The 19,659-nt window shown below is 52.1% G+C and overlaps 2 protein-coding genes across 2 annotated transcripts; one reads left to right on the forward strand and one right to left on the reverse strand.

Annotated features, from left to right (window-relative positions):
* Positions 1 to 242: 242 nt before the first annotated feature.
* On the reverse strand, positions 243 to 1,691 carry EsH8_III_001264 (uncharacterized protein; the record flags this gene model as incomplete). The annotated part of the gene is made up of 2 exons (XM_083262989.1): positions 243 to 1,515; positions 1,600 to 1,691. The coding sequence occupies 2 exons, from the start codon at positions 1,689 to 1,691 to the stop codon at positions 243 to 245; spliced, it is 1,365 nt and encodes a 454-aa protein (XP_083123476.1).
* A 1,355-nt stretch (positions 1,692 to 3,046) lies between these two features.
* On the forward strand, positions 3,047 to 7,935 carry EsH8_III_001265 (uncharacterized protein; the record flags this gene model as incomplete). Its single annotated transcript, XM_083262990.1, has 2 exons — positions 3,047 to 3,081; positions 3,288 to 7,935. 2 exons carry the CDS (start codon positions 3,047 to 3,049, stop codon positions 7,933 to 7,935), a joined length of 4,683 nt encoding a protein of 1,560 aa, XP_083123477.1.
* Between the last annotated feature and the right edge of the window lie 11,724 nt (positions 7,936 to 19,659).

Genomic DNA, 19,659 nt, shown 5'->3' on the forward strand with positions numbered 1-19,659 from the left:
TATTCTTTCCTGTCGCTCTCCCGGTAGGTTCTTTGACCTTTGACTCCAAACCCCAGGGAGGGGGGTGAGGAGGCGAAAAGGGGGAAAAAAGACATTTACAATGGCAACTAGTATGTGCGTGGTATTCATATGAGCATAAAAACTTTTCCTCCCCCCTCTCTTAAACGCCTTCGCCTCTTAAGGGTACGATAAAAAAAACCATTTGAGAAAGCCGAGCTGAGCCGTCCGTACGCGACCCCTCCTCAATCGTCCTTGTCGGCGTTTAAAATTTCGCCGCCGAACAACCCAAACGTCGCGTCCAGCCACCAGATGATCTTCCAGTACAGGCTGGCGCGGTTCCAGTCAAAATCTCCAAAGTCGGTTCGCGGTACCTCGTTTCCTATCATGGAGCCGCTGAACCACTTGAGGAAGGGGACCGCGTTGACTAGCCGTTGTGCGTAGCTCTGTTGCGGCAGGAGGGCCTGTTCGGCGGGCAGGAGCTTGGCCTTGCGGGCCGTGGGGATGCGTCTGCAGAACATGCTGTCTTCGGTCCGCAACAAGGGCTGCGACTCGGTCACAGTTGCCGAGGAGCTCGTCGTGTTGGAGATGGTCGCCGTCTCGATCGTGTTGGAGGAAGTGAGCGAGATGGGTGGAGAAAGGTCGCTCATCAAACGGTTGTTGGAGACTGCGAAGGAGTTGCCACCGCTCTTGCTTGCCGTGCGGTGTTTGCGTGGCGTTCTGTGGGTTCCGAAGCCGCCTGTCGGAACGGACTGCGAGCGGTTGTGCTCGTCCTCGTGGCCATGGACGAGGGAGTCGACATCGGGAATAGGCTCGTCACGGGAGGGTGGGTGGCCGTGGTAGGGCTCAGCGTAAATGAGATAGCCCAGCACACGCTGGGGGCTAGCATAGACAGCGGCGTCAGCTGCATCAGCCGACTCGAATGTAACCTTCACCCAGTGCTCGCCGCCGTCGGCACGGTTGACCTTCGTGCGTTCCTCTCCGGTGAGGCCCCGGCGGCGGGTGAAAGCCGTGTCGCGAAGCTCAGACTTGTATCGGCGCTGCTCGAGGGGCGGCTCTCGGGGGTAGTCCTCGCAAATGAGACCCGCTAGCTGCTCGTAGTGAGAGATTGCAGCGTACTGTTGCGAGGGCGAGCGGTAGCCGCGGAGGATGATTTCGGTGGGCACCTGTCGGATGGCGCGGGGTCCGGTAGCGGCAGGAGTGTCGTCGGCTGCTGTCGAGGCCAGAAGGGGCGGTTGAGAGAGGCCTGATGTCTTACGTTGAGTAGCTGCTGTAGAGGAAGAGGATGTCGTGCCTGCTGTCGTCGAGGCGGCGTTGGAGGGGGGGGCAGCCAGGTTCGTGTTGATGGCTTGGGAGGAGATCCAGTCGCCAAAGATCTTATCTGCTGCTGCGACTGTAGGATTCTCTCGACGACCCGCGGGGGTTCCGGTGCGTGAGCGCGAACGGCGCGTGGATTTTCCGAATGAGCCTGTTTCTGCAACTCCGCGACGGGATCGGGCGCCTGGAAGGCCATCTTGTCTGTGTAGGCTTTGGGTTAGTGGGACGCTATTGCGCGCGCGCTGTTATACCCCCTTGTAGGGCGGCGTAGGTAGATTGACATACTGGGGGAAAACCATGGCATACGGCCGTTTTATCCCATCGTCGCCAATATAAAGTTCATCATCAGGAACATTGTGGAGGATGAGAGGCGCCATTGCACCAATAATAAGACGTGATCTCGACGGATACAGCCAGCTGTCGTGCAGAGGGGGTTGTTCTTCCGGTTCTTTCAACCAGACAGAACACAAATCACACTGAAGCTCGTGGGTGGGTACAAAGAAGAGAGGGAAAGAAGCGTGTGGAGGCCGTCGAGGTGCTGTTGTGCCTTCGGCGTTGGGATACAAGGACCGTCTTGCCGTGTCGGTTTCCTTAACCTGGCGGCAGCCATGATTTTCCAATGCGAAAGGAATGACCCAGCAACGGCGGATTATTTCGCTACCGGTGCCCGAGTTACCCCAGCCCCCACCCTGCCCTTGGCGCCGTATCAAATAGGTCAATGCACGGAGCACCTTGCAGGCGGTGGGGCGCCAGCTCCAAGGCCGGATAGGGTCCAATATCACATGCCAACTCAGCTGTGTAGCCAATCTCAAGTCGTTGTCTTCCACCTAGATTTTGGAATACCTTTATAACTGACGAACGGTTGGAATACAACTGTATATATATCGGCTCTTCTAATTTCATACCTCGTGAAAAAAGGTTCTTAACATGGCTAAAGGTTCAGCTTTTGCGACAAATACATCTGCGCAAGCAACTACGCAAAATAGTCATAACTAGTGCGAGTATGTGAAGAATTACAATTTAGGTGATAGTTGAGGATATATTTTGAGCTTTGAAATCCGTCACAGCAACTAACAGGTTTTAGGTTGATCTTCTTGTTTATATGGATGATATTATCATTATTGTGTATTACAAGTAGTTGACTAATTATTACATTATAAAGATACAAAGAAAAGATGTACGAATAAGTTCGTTCTTTCTGGAAAGTGTGTCGCTTTCAAAACTCAAATTCATGACACACTAATAGCACCCGAATCCAAACATCTTGCGCCGTCGTTACGATTACTGGGTGGAGCGTCGGTCAATCTTAGTGGCGCAACAGCACCAGAGATCGAGATACGCCAGATCTGGCCAGTGCCGTTTTCAACGGCGAATAGGTAGCCATCGTTGGTAGCATAGGTAGCACCCCAGAATGGTGCAGTACCTCCTGATACCGCTCCTGAAAGGTTGCCGAGATTGCGGACTGTGGTGAAAAGCTTTGTAGTTCGGTTCCAGCGCAACAAGTATGCGTTAACACCAAGCACACCAACAGACCAGAGATCTCCACCACCGTCGCCTGGCACGACTGACCAGTCGCCGATAGTGTAGCCATTTGTTCCGTTGGTGACAGTTCCGCGACCTATCTCTGTGCCGTAAGTCGCTGTGCCCGGATTCAAGTTGTACTGATACCAGTCATTGCCACCAGTAGTAATCCAGTATTGGCCGCTCTCATCAATATCTCCAGAGTTGAATAATGCGGCTACGATCTTATTTGTCACAGAAGCGACTGTAGTCGCGGTTCCGTTGGCCAGGATACGAATGATTCTGAAGCTGGTGGCGGCCTCGTTCTGAGAAACACCATAGAGGTAATCCTCCCGGGCATTATAACCCAAGGCATTGATGTTGCGGGTCGAGTCTCCACCAATGTTGTCGGCGATTTGAGTACGAGCACCAGTGACGAGATTGAGTGAGAAGAGAGTCAAGGATTGAATCAGGAAACCAGTTGTGGGGCATGCGAAAGCGGGTCCACGGGTGGCGGATGCAACGACTCGGGAGGATGTCGAGGTTGCAGCTGCCGCCGCGGCCGCCGAGCTGGACGCTGCCGCGGCTGCCGCGGCCGAGCTGGAAGCTGCCGCTACTGACGATCTAGATGCTGCCGCGACTGAGGAGCTAGATGCTGCTGCTACCGACGCAATAGAAGCTGCCGCTGCCGCTGCTGATGAGCTGGAAGCTGCTGCTACAGATGCAAGGGAAGCTGCAGCAGCAGCAGCAGAGGAGCTAGATGCCGCCGCTACCGACGCAATAGAAGCTGCTGCTACTGATGCGCTAGACGCTGCTGCTGCCACTGATGAGCTAGACGCTGCCGCTACCGACGCAACGGAAGCTGCTGCTACTGATGAGATAGACGCTGCTGCTGCTGCCGCGGATGAGCTAGATGCCGCCGCTACAGACGCAATAGAAGCTGCCGCTGCCGCTGCTGATGAGCTAGACGCTGCCGCTACCGATGCAATAGAAGCTGCCGCCGCCGCTGCCGCCGAGCTGGACGCTGCCGCCGCCGCCGCCGCCGAGCTGGAAGCTGCCGCTACTGACGATCTGGATGCTGCCGCGACTGAGGAGCTAGATGCCGCTGCTACCGACGCAATGGAAGCTGCCGCTGCCGCTGCTGATGAGCTAGACGCTGCCGCTACCGATGCAATAGAAGCTGCTGCTACCGATGAGATAGACGCTGCTGCTGCCGCTGCGGATGAGCTTGAAGCTGCTGCTGCCGATGCAATAGAAGCAGCTGCTACCGATGCGCTAGACGCTGCTGCTACCACTGATGAGCTAGACGCTGCCGCTACCGACGCAATAGAAGCTGCCGCTACCGATGCGCTAGAAGCTGCTGCTACCACTGATGAGCTAGACGCTGCCGCTACCGACGCAATGGAAGCAGCAGCAGCAGCAGCAGCAGATGAGCTAGAAGCTGCTGCTACAGATGCTAGGGAAGCTGCTGCTACGGCCGCTGATGAGCTAGACGCTGCCGCTACCGATGCAATAGAAGCTGCTGCTACCGATGAGATAGACGCTGCTGCTGCCGCTGCGGATGAGCTTGAAGCTGCTGCTACAGATGCAAGGGAAGCTGCAGCAGCAGCAGCAGAGGAGCTAGATGCCGCCGCTACCGACGCAATAGAAGCAGCTGCTACCGATGCGCTAGACGCTGCTGCTACCACTGATGAGCTAGACGCTGCCGCTACCGACGCAATGGAAGCAGCAGCAGCAGCAGCGGCAGATGAGCTAGAAGCTGCTGCTACAGATGCGAGGGAAGCTGCTGCTACGGCCGCTGATGAGCTAGACGCTGCCGCCACCGACGCAATGGAAGCTGCTGCTACCGATGAGATAGACGCTGCCGCTGCCGCTGCTGATGAGCTAGACGCTGCTGCTACCGACGCAATGGAAGCAGCAGCAGCAGCAGCAGCAGCAGCAGCAGATGAGCTAGAAACTGCTGCTACAGATGCGAGGGAAGCTGCTGCTACGGCCGCTGATGAGCTAGACGCTGCCGCCACCGACGCAATAGACGCTGCTGCTGCTGCGGCTGCTGCTGCGGATGAGCTGGAAGCTGCTGCAACGGATGCGAGGGACGCTGCTGCAACTGATGAGATCGACGCTGCCGCTGCCGCTACTGATGAGCTAGAAGCTGCTGCTACAGATGCAAGGGAAGCCGATGCTGCTGCAGCAGATGAGCTAGATGCCGCTGCTACCGACGCAATAGATGCTGCCGCTGCCGCTACTGATGAGCTAGAAGCTGCTGCTACAGATGCAAGGGAAGCCGATGCCGCTGCAGCAGAAGAGCTAGAAGCTGATGCTACCGACGCAATAGATGCTGCCGCTGCCGCTGCCGATGAGCTAGATACTGCTGCTGCAGATGCAAGGGAAGCCGATGCTGCCGCTGCAGCAGAAGAGCTAGAAGCTGATGCTACAGATGCAAGGGAAGCCGCTACTGCTGCTGCAGATGAGCTTGAAGCTGCTGCTGCCGACGAAAGGGAAGCTGCTGCTACAGATGAGATAGACGCTGCTGCCACCGCTGATGAGCTGGAAGCTGCTGCTGCAGATGAAAGGGATGCTGCTGCTACTGATGAGATAGACGCTGCCGCTGCTGCGGATGAGCTTGAAGCTGCCCCTGCTGAGGAAAGTGAGGCTGCAGCAGCTGATGAGATAGAGGCTGCTGCCGCTGCTGATGAGCTGGAAGCTGCTGCTGCTGATGAAAGGGAAGCTGCTGCTACTGATGAGATAGACGACGCTGCTGCCGCTGAGCTAGAAGCCGCTGCTGCGGATGAGATAGAGGCTTCCGCTGCTGCTGATGAGCTAGAAGCTGCTGCCGCGGATGAGCTAGATGCTGCCGCAACCGATGCAATGGAAGCTGCAGCTGCAGCTGCAGATGAGCTGGAAGCTGCTGCTACAGATGAAAGGGAAGATGCTGCTACCGCCGCTGATGAGCTAGATGCTGCTGCTGCTGACGCAATAGAGGCTGCTGCTGCTGCTGCTGCGGATGAGCTAGATGCTGCCTCAACCGACGCAATAGAAGCTGCCGCTGCTGCCACGGATGAGCTAGATGCTGCCTCTACCGACGCAAGGGAAGCTGCTGCCACTGATGAGCTAGACGCTGCCGCTGCCGCTGCTGATGAGCTAGATGCTGCTGCTACTGATGCGCTAGACGCTGCTGCTGCCACTGATGAGCTAGACGCTGCCGCTACCGACGCAACGGAAGCTGCTGCTACAGATGCAAGGGAAGCTGCCGCTGCTGCTGCGGATGAGCTAGATGCTGCCTCTACCGACGCAAGGGAAGCTGCTGCTACTGATGAGATAGACGCTGCCGCTGCTGCTGCAGACGAAAGAGAAGCTGCTGCCGCCGATGAGATAGATGCTGCCGCTGCCGCCGAGGAGCTTGAAGCTGCTGCTGCAGATGAAAGGGATGCTGCTGCTACTGATGATATAGACGCTGCTGCTGCTGCTGATGAGCCAGAAGCTGCTGCTGCCGACGAAAGGGATGCTGCTGCTACTGATGAGATAGAGGCGGCTGCTGCTGCTGATGAACTAGATGCTGCTGCTGCAGATGAAAGGGATGCTGCTTCTACTGATGAGATAGACGCTGCTGCTGCTATTGATGAGATAGATGCTGCTGCCGCTGCCGCTGACGAGCTGGAAGCTGCTGCAGCAGATGCAAGGGAAGCTGCAGCTACCGCCGCTGATGAGCTAGATGCTGCTGCTGCAAATGAAAGGGATGCTGCTTCTACTGATGAGCTGGAAGCTGCCGCTTCAGACGAGAGAGAAGCCGCTGCTGCGGATGAGATAGATGCTGCCGCTGCCGCTGAGGAGCTCGAAGCTGCTGCAGCAGATGCAAGGGAAGCTGCGGCTACCGCCGCTGATGAGCTAGATGCTGCTGCTGCTGAGGAAAGTGATGCTGCTTCTACTGATGAGCTGGAAGCTGCCGCTTCAGACGAGATGGAAGCTGCTGCTGCTGATGAGCTGGAAGCTGCCGCTTCAGACGAGAGAGAAGCCGCTGCTGCGGATGAGATAGATGCTGCCGCTTCAGAGGAGCTGGAAGCTGCCGCTGCTGATGATGAGCTGGAAGCTGCCGCTTCAGACGAGAGGGAAGCTGCTGCTGCTGATGAGCTGGAAGCTGCCGCTTCAGACGAGAGAGAAGCCGCTGCTGCGGATGAGATAGATGCTGCCGCTGCCGCCGAGGAGCTTGAAGCTGCTGCTGCAGATGAAAGGGATGCTGCTGCTACTGATGATATAGACGCTGCTGCTGCTACTGATGAGCCAGAAGCTGCTGCTGCCGACGAAAGGGATGCTGCTGCTACTGATGAGATAGAAGCTGCTGCGGCCGCTGATGAGCTAGATGCTGCTGCTGCTGATGAAAGGGATGCTGCTTCTACTGATGAGATAGACGCTGCTGCGGCCGCTGATGAGCTGGAAGCTGCCGCTGCTGATGATGAGCTGGAAGCTGCTGCTGCGGATGAGATAGACTCTGCTGCTGCTGCTGAGCTGGAAGCCGCCGCTTCAGATGAGAGAGAAGCCGCTGCTGCGGATGAGCTAGACTCTGCTGCTGCTGCTGAGCTGGAAGCTGCCGCTGCTGATGATGAGCTGGAAGCTGCCGCTTCAGACGAGAGAGAAGCCGCTGCCGCTGAGGAGCTTGAAGCTGCCGCTTCAGACGAGAGGGAAGCTGCTGCTGCAGATGAGCTAGACTCTGCTGCTGCTGCTGATGAGCTGGAAGCTGCCGCTGCTGATGATGAGCTGGAAGCTGCCACTTCAGACGAGAGGGAAGCTGCTGCTGCAGATGAGCTAGACTCTGCCGCTGCCGCTGATGAGCTCGAAGCTGCCACTTCAGACGAGAGGGAAGCTGCTGCTGCAGATGAGCTAGACTCTGCCGCTGCCGCTGATGAGCTCGAAGCTGCTGCTGCAGACGAGAGGGAAGCTGCTGCTGCAGATGAGCTAGACTCTGCTGCTGCTGCTGCTGATGAGCTAGACGATTCTGCTTCTGATGAAGTAGATGGTGCTTCTGACGAGAAAGATGATGCTGCTGATGGGCTGGTCGATGAAGTAATGTCTGAAGACGAGGAAGATGCAGAGGAATCCACAATTGAAGTAGGCGTCTCAACATAAACGGTACCAGGAACGGTGCCGCTTGGCTGAACAATTGAGACGATCGTGGAGCCTGTCACTAAGGGGAGAATGCCGGTGTAAGGACCCACAACTGTAACAAAGGCCGCACGCCTGCCTACGACAACAATTGCAGGGCCAGTGCCGCTAGCGGCAAGAGTTGTGATTGTTGTGACATCAGGAGCGTTTGAGGCTGTGAGGAAAATTGTTGTTGTGATAATCGAGACTGACACAGCAGATGATGAACCGGTCAAGATACTACTGCTGCCGCTGCTGCTACTCGTAGCTGATTGACTTGGAGAATTGCTGCTGCTGCTACTTGAAGGACTGCTGGATGGAGATTCACTAGTGGAAATACTGCTAGTAGACGTGTCGGTTGTCGATGCGGCACTGTTGGAGGAAGATTCACTACTCGAAGTTTCACTTGAAGAATCGCTAACCGAATTGCTGTTCGTAGTCGAGGAGTCAATAGTTGAACTGCTGCTTGGAGACTCGGTTGTCGAAATATTGGTAGTCGATGAGTCGCTGCTGCTAGAAGACTCGATTGTCGACGCGGTGGTTGACGAATCACTGTTGGTTGATGAATCACTGATGGCAGAAGATTCAGTTGTAGGAGTGCTACTGATAGTTGAGGAATCTGTGCTTGATGACTCAGTGCTACTAGAGGACTCGGTGTTGCTAGAAGACTCGCTTGTTGCGGTACTGCTGCTGGATGAGGGCTCGGTGCTGCTCGAAGACTCGCTAGCCGAGGCGGTGGTTGACGAGTCACTGCTGGTAGACGAATCACTGCTGGTAGACGAATCACTGCTGGTAGAAGATTCGCTTGTTGAAGCGCTGCTAGCAGTTGACGTCTCAGTACTGGTAGAGAGATCAGTACTGCTTGAAGACTCGCTTGTCGAGCTGCTAGTAGACGGATCAGTGGTGGTAGACGAGCCACTGCTCGTTAAGGAATCAGTGCTGGTTGAGGAATCTGCGCTGGTCGACGAATCAATGTTGGTAGTTGATGAATCCGCGCTAGTTGATGGATCAGTGCTACTAGAAGGCTCGCTTGTCGAAGCGATGCTGGTAGTCGATGAATCCGCGCTGGTTGATGGATTAGTGCTGGTAGCTGAATCCGTGCTAGTCGAGGAATCAGTGCTTGTAGGCGACTCAGTGCTGGTAGACGAATCCGTGCTGGTGGTTGATGAATCAGCGCTGGCTGTCGAGTCAGTGCTACTGGAGGACTCAGTGTTGCTTGAAGACTCGTTTATTGAGGTGCTAGTTGACAGATCAACGCTGGTAGACGAATCCGTGTTAGTTGTGGAATCTGGGCTGGTTGTGGAATCAGTGCTAGTAGACGCCTGGCTTATCGAGATGCTGCTAGTAGTTGATGGATCCACGCTAGTTGAAGAATCGCTGCTGGTAGACGGATCAGTGCTGATAGAAGACTCAGTGCTGGTAGACGGGTCATTTGTGGTTGTGGAGTCTAGGCTGGTTGTGGAATCTGCGTTGGTTGTAGAATCCGCACTGGTTGTAGAATCAGTGCTACTAGAAGACTCGCTTGTTGAAGCGCTAGTTGATGGATCAGTACTAGTTGCTGAATCACTAGTAGTTGTGGTATCCACGCTGGTTGTAGTATCCGCGCTGGTTGTAGTATCCGTGCTCGTAGATACATCGGTACTGGTTGCTGAATCACTGGTAGTTGTGGAATCTATGCTGGTTGTGGAATCTACGCTGGTTGTAGAATCTACGCTGGTTGTGGAATCAGTGCTCCTAGAAGACTCGCTTGTTGAAGCGCTAGTTGATGGATTAGTACTAGTTGCTGAATCACTAGTAGTTGTGGAATCCGCGCTGGTTGTAGAATCTGCGCTAGTTGTAGAATCCACGCTGGTTGTAGTATCCGCGCTGGTTGTGGAATCCACGCTGGTTGTGGAATCTACGCTGGTTGTAGAATCATTGCTGGTTGTTAAATCAGTGCTACTAGAAGACTCGCTTGTTGAAGCGCTAGTTGATGGATCAGTACTAGTTGCTAAATCACTAGTAGTTGTGGAATCCGTGCTGGTTGTAGAATCTGCGCTAGTTGTAGAATCCACGCTGGTTGTGGAATCAGTGCTACTAGAAGACCCGCTTGTTGAAGCGCTGGTTGATGGATCAGTACTAGTTGCTGAATCACTGGTAGTTGCTGAATCACTGGTAGTTGCTGAATCACTGGTAGTTGCTGAATCACTGGTAGTTGTGGGATCTACGCTGGTTGTGGAATCCGCGCTGACTGTTGGATCTACGCTGATTGTGAGATCAGTGCTGGTAGTCAACGAATCAGTACTGCTAGAAGACCCAGTGCTGGTAGACGGGTCACTACTAGTTGTGGAATCCGCGCTGGTAGTTAACGAATTACTACTGGCTGTGGAATCAGTGCTACTAGAAGACTCGCTTGTTGAAGCGCTGGTTGATGGATCAGTACTAGTTGCTGAATCGCTGCTAGTTGCTGAATCACTAGTAGTTGTGGAATCCGCGCTGGTTGTTGAATCGACGCTGGTTGTTGAATCTACACTGGTTGTTGAATCCGCGCTAGTTGATGGATCAGTGCTAGTTGCTGAATTACTGATAGTTGTAGAATCCGCGCTGGTTATAGAATCTGGGCTGGTTGTGGAATCAGTGCTAGTAGACGACTGGCTGGTCGAGATGCTGCTAGTAGTTGATGGATCCACGCTAGTTGAGGAATCGCTGCTGGTAGACGGATCAGTACTGATAGAAGACTCAGTGCTGGTAGACGGGTCATTTGTGGTTGTGGAATCCGCACTGGTTGTGGAATCCGCGCTGGTTGTAGAATCCACGCTGGTTGTGGAATCTGCGCTGGTTGTTGAATCTGCACTGGTTGTGGAATCCGAGCTGGTAGCTGAATCCGCGCTGGTGGCTGAATTACTGGTGGTTGCTGAATCATTGCTCGTTGTAGAATCCACGCTGGCTGTAGAATCCGTGCTGGTCGACAGAGCAGTACTGGTTGCTGAATCACTAGTAGCTGTAGTATCCGCGCTGGTTGTAGAATCCGCGCTAGTTGTAGAATCTGCGCTGGTTGTTGAATCTGCACTGGTTGTGGAATCTGCACTGGTTGTGGAATCCGCGCTGGTAGTTGGATCAGTGCTGGTAGTTGGATTAGTGCTGGTAGACTGGTCACTGCTAGTTGTGGAATCCGCGCTGGTTGTAGTATCCGCGCTGGTTGTGGAATCCACGCTGGTTGTGGAATCTGCGCTGGTTGTAGAATCATTGCTGGTTGTTGAATCAGTGCTACTAGAAGACTCGCTTGTTGAAGCGCTAGTTGATGGATTAGTACTAGTTGCTGAATCACTAGTAGTTGTAGAATCCACGCTGGTTGTAGTATCCGCGCTGGTTGTGGAATCCACGCTGGTTGTGGAATCTACGCTGGTTGTAGAATCATTGCTGGTTGTTAAATCAGTGCTACTAGAAGACTCGCTTGTTGAAGCGCTAGTTGATGGATCAGTACTAGTTGCTAAATCACTAGTAGTTGTAGAATCATTGCTGGTTGTTGAATCAGTGCTGGTAGATAGATCAGTGCTGGTGGCTGAATCAGCGCTGGTAGTTGAATCAGTATTGGCTGCTGAATCACTGCTGGTTGTGGAATCCGCACTGGTCGACAGATCAGTACTAGTGGCTGAATCACTAGTGGTAGTTGAATCCGCGCTGGTTGTGGTATCTACACTGGTTGTTGGATCTACGCTGGTTGTTGAATCACCGCTGGTTGTGGAATCAGCGCTGGTTGTAGAATCCGCGCTGGTAGCTGAATCACTGCTGGTAGTTGGATCAGTGCTAGTAGTTGGATCAGTGCTGGTAGACTGGTCACTGCTAGTTGTGGAATCCGCGCTGGTTGTGAAATCAGTGCTGGTGGATGGATCAGTGCTGGTGGCTGAATCAGTATTGGTTGTTGAATCTGCGCTGGTTGTAGAATCATTGCTGGTCGACAGATCAGTACTAGTTGCTGAATCACTAGTAGTTGTGGAATCCGCGCTGGTTGTAGAATCCGCGCTAGTTGTAGAATCGGCGCTGGTTGTAGAATCATTGCTGGTAGATGGATTAGTGCTGGTGGCTGAATCACTAGTGGTAGTTGAATCTGCGCTGGTTGTGGTATCTGCACTGGTTGTTGGATCTGCACTGGTTGTGGAATCCGCGCTGGTAGCTGAATCACTGCTGGTAGTTGGATCAGTGCTGGTAGACTGGTTACTGCTAGTTGTGGAATCCGCGCTGGTTGTGAAATCAGTGCTGGTGGATGGATCAGTGCTGGTGGCTGAATCAGTATTGGTTGTTGAATCTGCGCTGGTTGTAGAGTCTGCGCTGGTCGACAGATCAGTACTGGTGGCTGAATCACTAGTGGTAGTTGAATCTGCGCTGCTTGTAGTATCTGCACTAGTTGTTGAATCTACGCTGGTTGTTGAATCACTACTGGTTGTGAAATCAGTGCTAGTGGATGGATCAGTGCTGGTGGCTGAATCAGTATTAGTTGTTGAATCTGCGCTGGTTGTAGAATCTGCGCTGGTCGACAGATCAGTACTGGTGGCTGAATCACTAGTGGTAGTTGAATCTGCGCTGCTTGTAGTATCTGCACTAGTTGTAGAATCTGCGCTGGTTGTTGAATCTGCACTGGTTGTGGAACCTGCACTGGTTGTGGAATCCGCGCTGGTGGCTGAATTACTGGTGGTTGCTGAATCATTGCTCGTTGTAGAATCCACGCTGGCTGTAGAATCCGTGCTGGTCGACAGAGCAGTACTGGTTGCTGAATCACTAGTAGCTGTAGTATCCGCGCTGGTTGTAGAATCCGCGCTAGTTGTAGAATCGGCGCTGGTTGTAGAATCATTGCTGGTAGATGGATCAGTACTGGTGGCTGAATCACTAGTGGTAGTTGAATCTGCGCTGCTTGTAGTATCTGCACTAGTTGTAGAATCTGCGCTGGTTGTTGAATCAGCGCTGGTTGTAGAATCTACGCTGGTAGATGGATCAGTAGTTGTGGAATCGGCGCTGGTTGACGGATCAGTGCTGGTTGTGGAATCCACACTGGCTGTAGAATCAGTGCTGGTAGATGGACCAGTGCTAGTTGTAGAATCCGCGCTAGTTGTGGAATCAGTGGTGGTTGCTGAATCAGTGGTGGTTGCTGAATCAGTAGTGATTGCTGAATCGCTGCTGGTTGTGGAGTCAGTTCTACTAGAAGACTTAATTGTTGAATCGCTAGTTGATGGATCAGTACTGGTTGCTGAATCAGTATTGGTTGTTGAATCTGCGCTGGTTGTAGAATCCGCGCTAGTTGTAGAATCGGCGCTGGTTGTAGAGTCATTGCTGGCAGTTGAATCCGCGCTGGCTGTAGAATCTACGCTGGTAGATGGATCAGTAGTTGTGGAATCGGCGCTGGTTGTGGAATCAGTGCTGGTAGATGGATCAGTGCTGGTAGTAGAATCCGCGCTGGTTATGGAATCTGCACTGGTAGATGGATCAGTGCTGGTGGTTGAATCAGTGCTGGTGGCTGAATCAGCGCTAGTAGTTGAATCAGTATTGGTTGCTGAATCACTGCTGGTTGTGGAATCAGCGCTGGTTGTAGAATCTACGCTGGTTGTTGAATCTGCACCGGTTGTGGAATCCGCGCTGGTATTTAACGAATCACTACTGGCTGTGGAATCAGTGCTACTAGAAGACTCGCTTGTTGAAGCGCTAGTTGATGGATCAGTACTAGTTGCTGAATCACTAGTAGTTGTAGAATCCGCGCTGGTTGTAGAATCCGCGCTAGTTGTAGAATCGGCGCTGGTTGTAGAGTCATTGCTGGTAGATGGATCAGTACTGGTGGCTGAATCACTAGTGGTAGTTGAATCTGCGCTGCTTGTAGTATCTGCACTAGTTGTTGAATCTACGCTGGTTGTTGAATCACTACTGGTTGTGAAATCAGTGCTAGTGGATGGATCAGTGCTGGTGGCTGAATCAGTATTGGTTGTTGAATCTGCGCTGGTTGTAGAATCATTGCTGGTCGACAGATCAGTACTAGTTGCTGAATCACTAGTAGTTGTGGAATCCGCGCTGGTTGTAGAATCCGCGCTGGTTGTAGAATCCGCGCTAGTTGTAGGATCGGCGCTGGTTGTAGAATCATTGCTGGTAGATGGATCAGTGCTGGTGGCTGAATCACTAGTGGTAGTTGAATCTGCGCTGGTTGTAGAATCCACGCTGGTTGTTGAATCTACACTGGTTGTGGAATCTACATTGGTTGTAGAATCCGCGCTAGTTGTTGGATCAGTACTAGTTGCTGAATCACTAGTAGTTAAATCCGCGCTGGTTGTGGAATTTATGCTGGTAGATAGATCAGTAGTCGTGGAATCGGCGCTGGTTGTTGAATCTGCACTGGTTGTAGAATCCGCGCTGCTAGATGGATCAGTGCTGGTGGCTGAATCACTGGTGGTTGTTGAATCTGCGCTTGTTGTAGAATCCACGCTTGTTGTTAAATCCGCGCTGGTTGTGGAATCAGCGCTGGTTGCGGAATCAATACTAGCTGTTAGATTATCGCTGGTTGTTGAATCTGCGCTGGTTGTTGAATCTACATTGGTTATTGAATCTGCACTGGTTGTAGAATCCGCGCTGCTAGATGGATTAGTGCTGGTGGCTGAATCAGTGCTGGTGGCTGAATCACTGGTGGTTGTTGAATCTGCGCTCGTTGTAGAATCCACGCTTGTTGTCAAATCCGCGCTGGTTGCGGAATCAGTACTAGCTGTTGGATTATCGCTGGTTGTTGAATCTGCGCTGGTTGTTGAATCTACACTGGTTGTGGAATCTACATTGGTTGTTGAATCCGCGCTAGTTGTTGGATCAGTACTAGTTGCTGAATCACTAGTAGTTGAATCCGGGCTGGTTGTGGAATCTACGCTGGTAGATAGATCAGTAGTCGTGGAATCGGCGCTGGTTGTGGAATCATTGCTGGTAGTTGGATTAGTGCTGGTAGACAGGTCACTGCTAGTTGTGGAATCTGCGCTGGCTGTTGAATCTGCGCTGGTTGTTGAATCCACGCTAGTTGACGGATCAATGCTGGTAGTCGGATCCGCGCTGGTTGTAGAACCATTGCTGGTTGTTGAATCAGCGCTGGTAGCTGAATTACTGCTGGTTGTGGAATCCACACTGGCTGTAGAATCAATGCTGGTAGACGGATTAGTGCTGGTGGCTGAATCACTGGTGGTTGAATCTGCGCTCGTTGTAGAATCCACGCTTGTTGTCAAATCCGCGCTGGTTGTGGAATCAGCGCTGGTTGCGGAATCAGTACTAGCTGTTGGATTATCGCTGGTTGTTGAATCTGCGCTGGTTGTTGAATCTACACTGGTTGTAGAATCCGCGCTAGTAGATAGATCATTACTAGTTGCTGAATCACTAGTAGTTGTGGAATCCGTGCTGACTGTGGAATCTGCACTGGTTGTGGAATCAGTGCTAGATGTCAAATCAGTGCTGGTAGACAAATCACTACTAGTTGACGGATCGGTGCTAGTAGACGAATCACTGCTGGCTGTTGAATCCGCGCTGGATGTCGAATCCGCGCTGGCTGTTGAATCCACGCTAGTTGACGGATCAGTGCTGGTAGATAGATCAGTGCTGGTGGCTGAATCAGTGCTGGTGGCCGAATCAGTGCTGGTGGCTGAATCAGTATTGGTTGCTGAATCACTGCTAGTTGTAGAATCCGCGCTGGATGTCGAATCCGCGCTGGCTGTTGAATCCACGCTAGTTGACGGATCAGTGCTGGTAGATGGATCAGTGCTGCTAAAAGGCTCAGTGCTAGTCGATAAATCACCACTAGTTGTGAAGTCGATGCTAGCTGATAAGTCACTGCTGGTCAACGTATCAGTATTACTAGAAGACTCGCTTGTCAAGGTTGTAGTTAAGGAGTCGGTGTTTGTTGAGATATGAGTGTTACTTAAGGAGTTAGTGCTACTTAAGGGCTCAGTACTAGTTAGAGACTCAGTGCTGCTTAAGGAGTTGGCACTAGTTAGAGACTGGGTGCTACTTGAAGACTCGCTTGCCACTGTGTTGCTAGACGACTCGAACGACTCAGTAGTAGTTGGGGCGTCGGTGCTGCTTGAAGACTCCCTTTCCGCTGTGCTGCTAGAGGACTCAGCATTACTTGAGGACTCTCCTGTCGAAATGCCTTCTGAGCTTGCAGGCTCAGTGGTGCTCGAAGGCTCAATAATCCTTGAAGATTCGGTATTACTAGTTGATGTTCCGCTTTCTGATATGAACGGTGCCGCAACTATCACAGTTCCTGGGGCTGTTCCGCTTGGCGGTATTGTTGTCAACGCTGTCGGGGTTGTGAGACTGTCAGTTCCTGTGTAAAGGACGGTAGAGGTCACATAGCTAGGAGCTAGAGACTCTGGAACAGCAACTATGATTGTTCCTGGAGCTGTGCCACTAGGAGGGATAGTTGATATAGGTGTAGGTTGAGTAAGTGACAGAGAGTTGAAAGCTGGGTCTGTAATTGTTCTGGTTACGAAGAAACCAGTGGGGGTTGCAATAATAATTGTTCCAGGCGCGGTGCCGCTCGGCGGGATTGTTGTAATTGCAGTTGGGCCTGTAATCTTTTCCGCTTCAGTTCCACTGTATATGACTGTTATTGTCACAAATACAGCAGCCGCGGGCGTTGCCACAATCACAGTGCCTGGGGCTGTTCCACTTGGCGCAATGGTGGAGACAGGAGTTGGGCCTGTTATTTGCTCACTAGCAGTTGGAATATACAGGATTGTAGTGGTAACGTAGGACACCTGTGATTGAGGATTTGCAATGATAACGGTTCCGGGTGCAGTTCCACTTGGTTGGATAGTTGAGATCGGGATGGGACCAGTAATCTGCTCAGTACCAGAGTAAAGCACTGTAGTTGTAACATATTGAGTGCCTGCTGTAGTAGCAGGGGTTGCAATGATGATAGTTCCGGGCGCGATGCCGGATGGTAAAATGGTGGAAATCGGGGTAGGGCCGGTAATCTGCTCTGTGCCACTGTAAAGGACTGTGGTCGTAACATATTGAGCTGCAGCAGCCGGAGTGGCAATCACAATCGTACCGGGCGCAATGCCAGATGGAGGAATGGTGGTAATCGGTATGGGACCGGTAATCTGCTCCGTGCCAGAATAGAGGACCGTAGTCGTTATAAACTGAGCTGCAGGCGTAGCAACAATGATTGTTCCTGGGGCAGTTCCGCTGGGTTCAATCGTAGAAACAGCAATAGGACCAGTAATCTGCGCTGTACCAGAGTAGAGTATTGTCGTCGTGATAAATTGGGCTGCTGCTGGCACTGCAATGATAATAGTTCCGGGCGCGATGCCGGATGGTAAAATGGTGGAAATCGGGGTAGGGCCGGTAATCTGCCCTATTCCACTGTAAAGGACTGTGGTCGTAACATATTGAGCTGCAGCAGCCGGAGTGGCAATCACAATCGTCCCAGGCGCAATGCCAGATGGTAGAATAGTGGTAATGGGTATGGGACCGGTAATCTGCTCAGTTCCGGAATACAGGATTGTAGTTGTGATATACTGTGCTGTTGGGGTTGCAATTACAAGAGTTCCAGGATTAGTGCCAGATGGCGGAATAGTGGAAATCGGTATCGGACCCGTAATTGGATCTATGCCAGAGTAAGGGACCGTTGTTGTAACAAACTGACTTGCGCCTGTTGGTGTTGTAGCACTTGTAGGTGTGACAGCGGCTGTTGGTGTGACAGTGGCTGTTGGTGTGGCAATCACGATAGTTCCAGGTTCTGTACCAGTTGGGAAGATTGTAGTGATTGCTGTCGGGCCTGTAATTGAATCTATACCAGAGTAGGCGACTGTAGTTGTAACAAACTGACTTCCAGCTGTTGGTGTAGCAGCGGCTGTTGGTGTGGCAATCACGATAGTTCCAGGTTCTGTACCAGTTGGGAAGATTGTAGTGATTGCTGTCGGGCCTGTAATCGGATCTATACCAGAGTAGGCGACTGTAGTTGTAACAAACTGACTTCCAGCTGTTGGTGTTGTAGCACCTGTAGATGTGCCAGCCGCTGTTGGGGTTGCAATGACAACTGTGCCAGGTTCTGTACCAGTTGGGAAGATTGTAGTGATTGCTGTCGGGCCTGTAATCGGATCTATACCAGAGTAGGCGACTGTAGTTGTAACAAACTGACTTCCAGCTGTTGGTGTTGTAGCACTTGTAGGTGTGACAGCGGCTGTAGATGTGCCAGCCGCTGTTGGGGTTGCAATGACAACTGTGCCAGGTTCTGTGCCTGTTGGGAAGATTGTAGTGATTGCTGTCGGGCCTGTAATTGAATCTATACCAGAGTAGGCGACTGTAGTTGTGACAAACTGACTTCCAGCTGTTGGTGTTGTAGCACCTGTAGATGTGCCAGCCGCTGTTGGGGTTGCAATGACAACTGTGCCAGGTTCTGTGCCTGTTGGGAAGATTGTAGTGATTGCTGTCGGGCCTGTAATTGAATCTATACCAGAGTAGGCGACTGTAGTTGTGACAAACTGACTTCCAGCTGTTGGTGTTGTAGCACTTGTAGGTGTGACAGCGGCTGTAGATGTGCCAGCCGCTGTTGGGGTTGCAATGACAACTGTGCCAGGTTCTGTACCAGTTGGGAAGATTGTAGTGATTGCTGTCGGGCCTGTAATCGGATCTATACCAGAGTAGGCGACTGTAGTTGTAACAAACTGACTTCCAGCTGTTGGTGTTGTAGCACCTGTAGATGTGCCAGCCGCTGTTGGGGTTGCAATGACAACTGTGCCAGGTTCTGTACCAGTTGGGAAGATTGTAGTGATTGCTGTCGGGCCTGTAATCGGATCTATACCAGAGTAGGCGACTGTAGTTGTGACAAACTGACTTCCACTTGTAGGTGTTGCAGCAACTGTTGGTGTTGTAGCACCTATAGGTGTAGTAGCAGCTATTGGGGTTGCAATGACAACTGTGCCAGGTTCTGTGCCTGTGGGGAAGATTGTAGTGATTGCTGTCGGGCCTGTAATTGAATCTATACCAGAGTAGGCGACTGTAGTTGTGACAAACTGACTTCCACTTGTAGGTGTTGCAGCAACTGTTGGTGTTGTAGCACCTATAGGTGTAGTAGCAGCTATTGGGGTTGCAATGACAACTGTGCCAGGTTCTGTGCCTGTGGGGAAGATTGTAGTGATTGCTGTCGGGCCTGTAATTGAATCTATACCAGAGTAGGCGACTGTAGTTGTGACAAACTGACTTCCACTTGTAGGTGTTGCAGCAACTGTTGGTGTTGTAGCACCTATAGGTGTAGTAGCAGCTATTGGGGTTGCAATGACAACTGTGCCAGGTTCTGTGCCTGTGGGGAAGATTGTAGTGATTGCTGTTGGGCCTGTAATTAGGTCTATACCGGAGTAGGCAACTGTAGTTGTAACAAACTGGCCTGAGCCAGTTGGGGTTGCAGCGGCTGTTGGTGTGGCAATAACGATAGTTCCAGGTTCTGTACCAGTTGGGAAGATTGTAGTGATTGCTGTCGGGCCTGTAATTGAATCTATACCAGAGTAGGCGACTGTAGTTGTGACAAACTGACTTCCACTTGTAGGTGTTGCAGCAACTGTTGGTGTTGTAGCACCTATAGGTGTAGTAGCAGCTGTTGGGGTTGCAATGACAACTGTGCCAGGTTCTGTGCCTGTGGGGAAGATTGTAGTGATTGCTGTCGGGCCTGTAATTAGGTCTATACCGGAGTAGGCGACTGTAGTTGTGATAAATTGACTT

Source organism: Colletotrichum jinshuiense, chromosome 3, assembly GCF_051148585.1.
Source record: "Colletotrichum jinshuiense chromosome 3, complete sequence".
In the NCBI taxonomy this organism is placed as follows: Eukaryota; Fungi; Ascomycota; class Sordariomycetes; order Glomerellales; family Glomerellaceae; genus Colletotrichum; species Colletotrichum jinshuiense.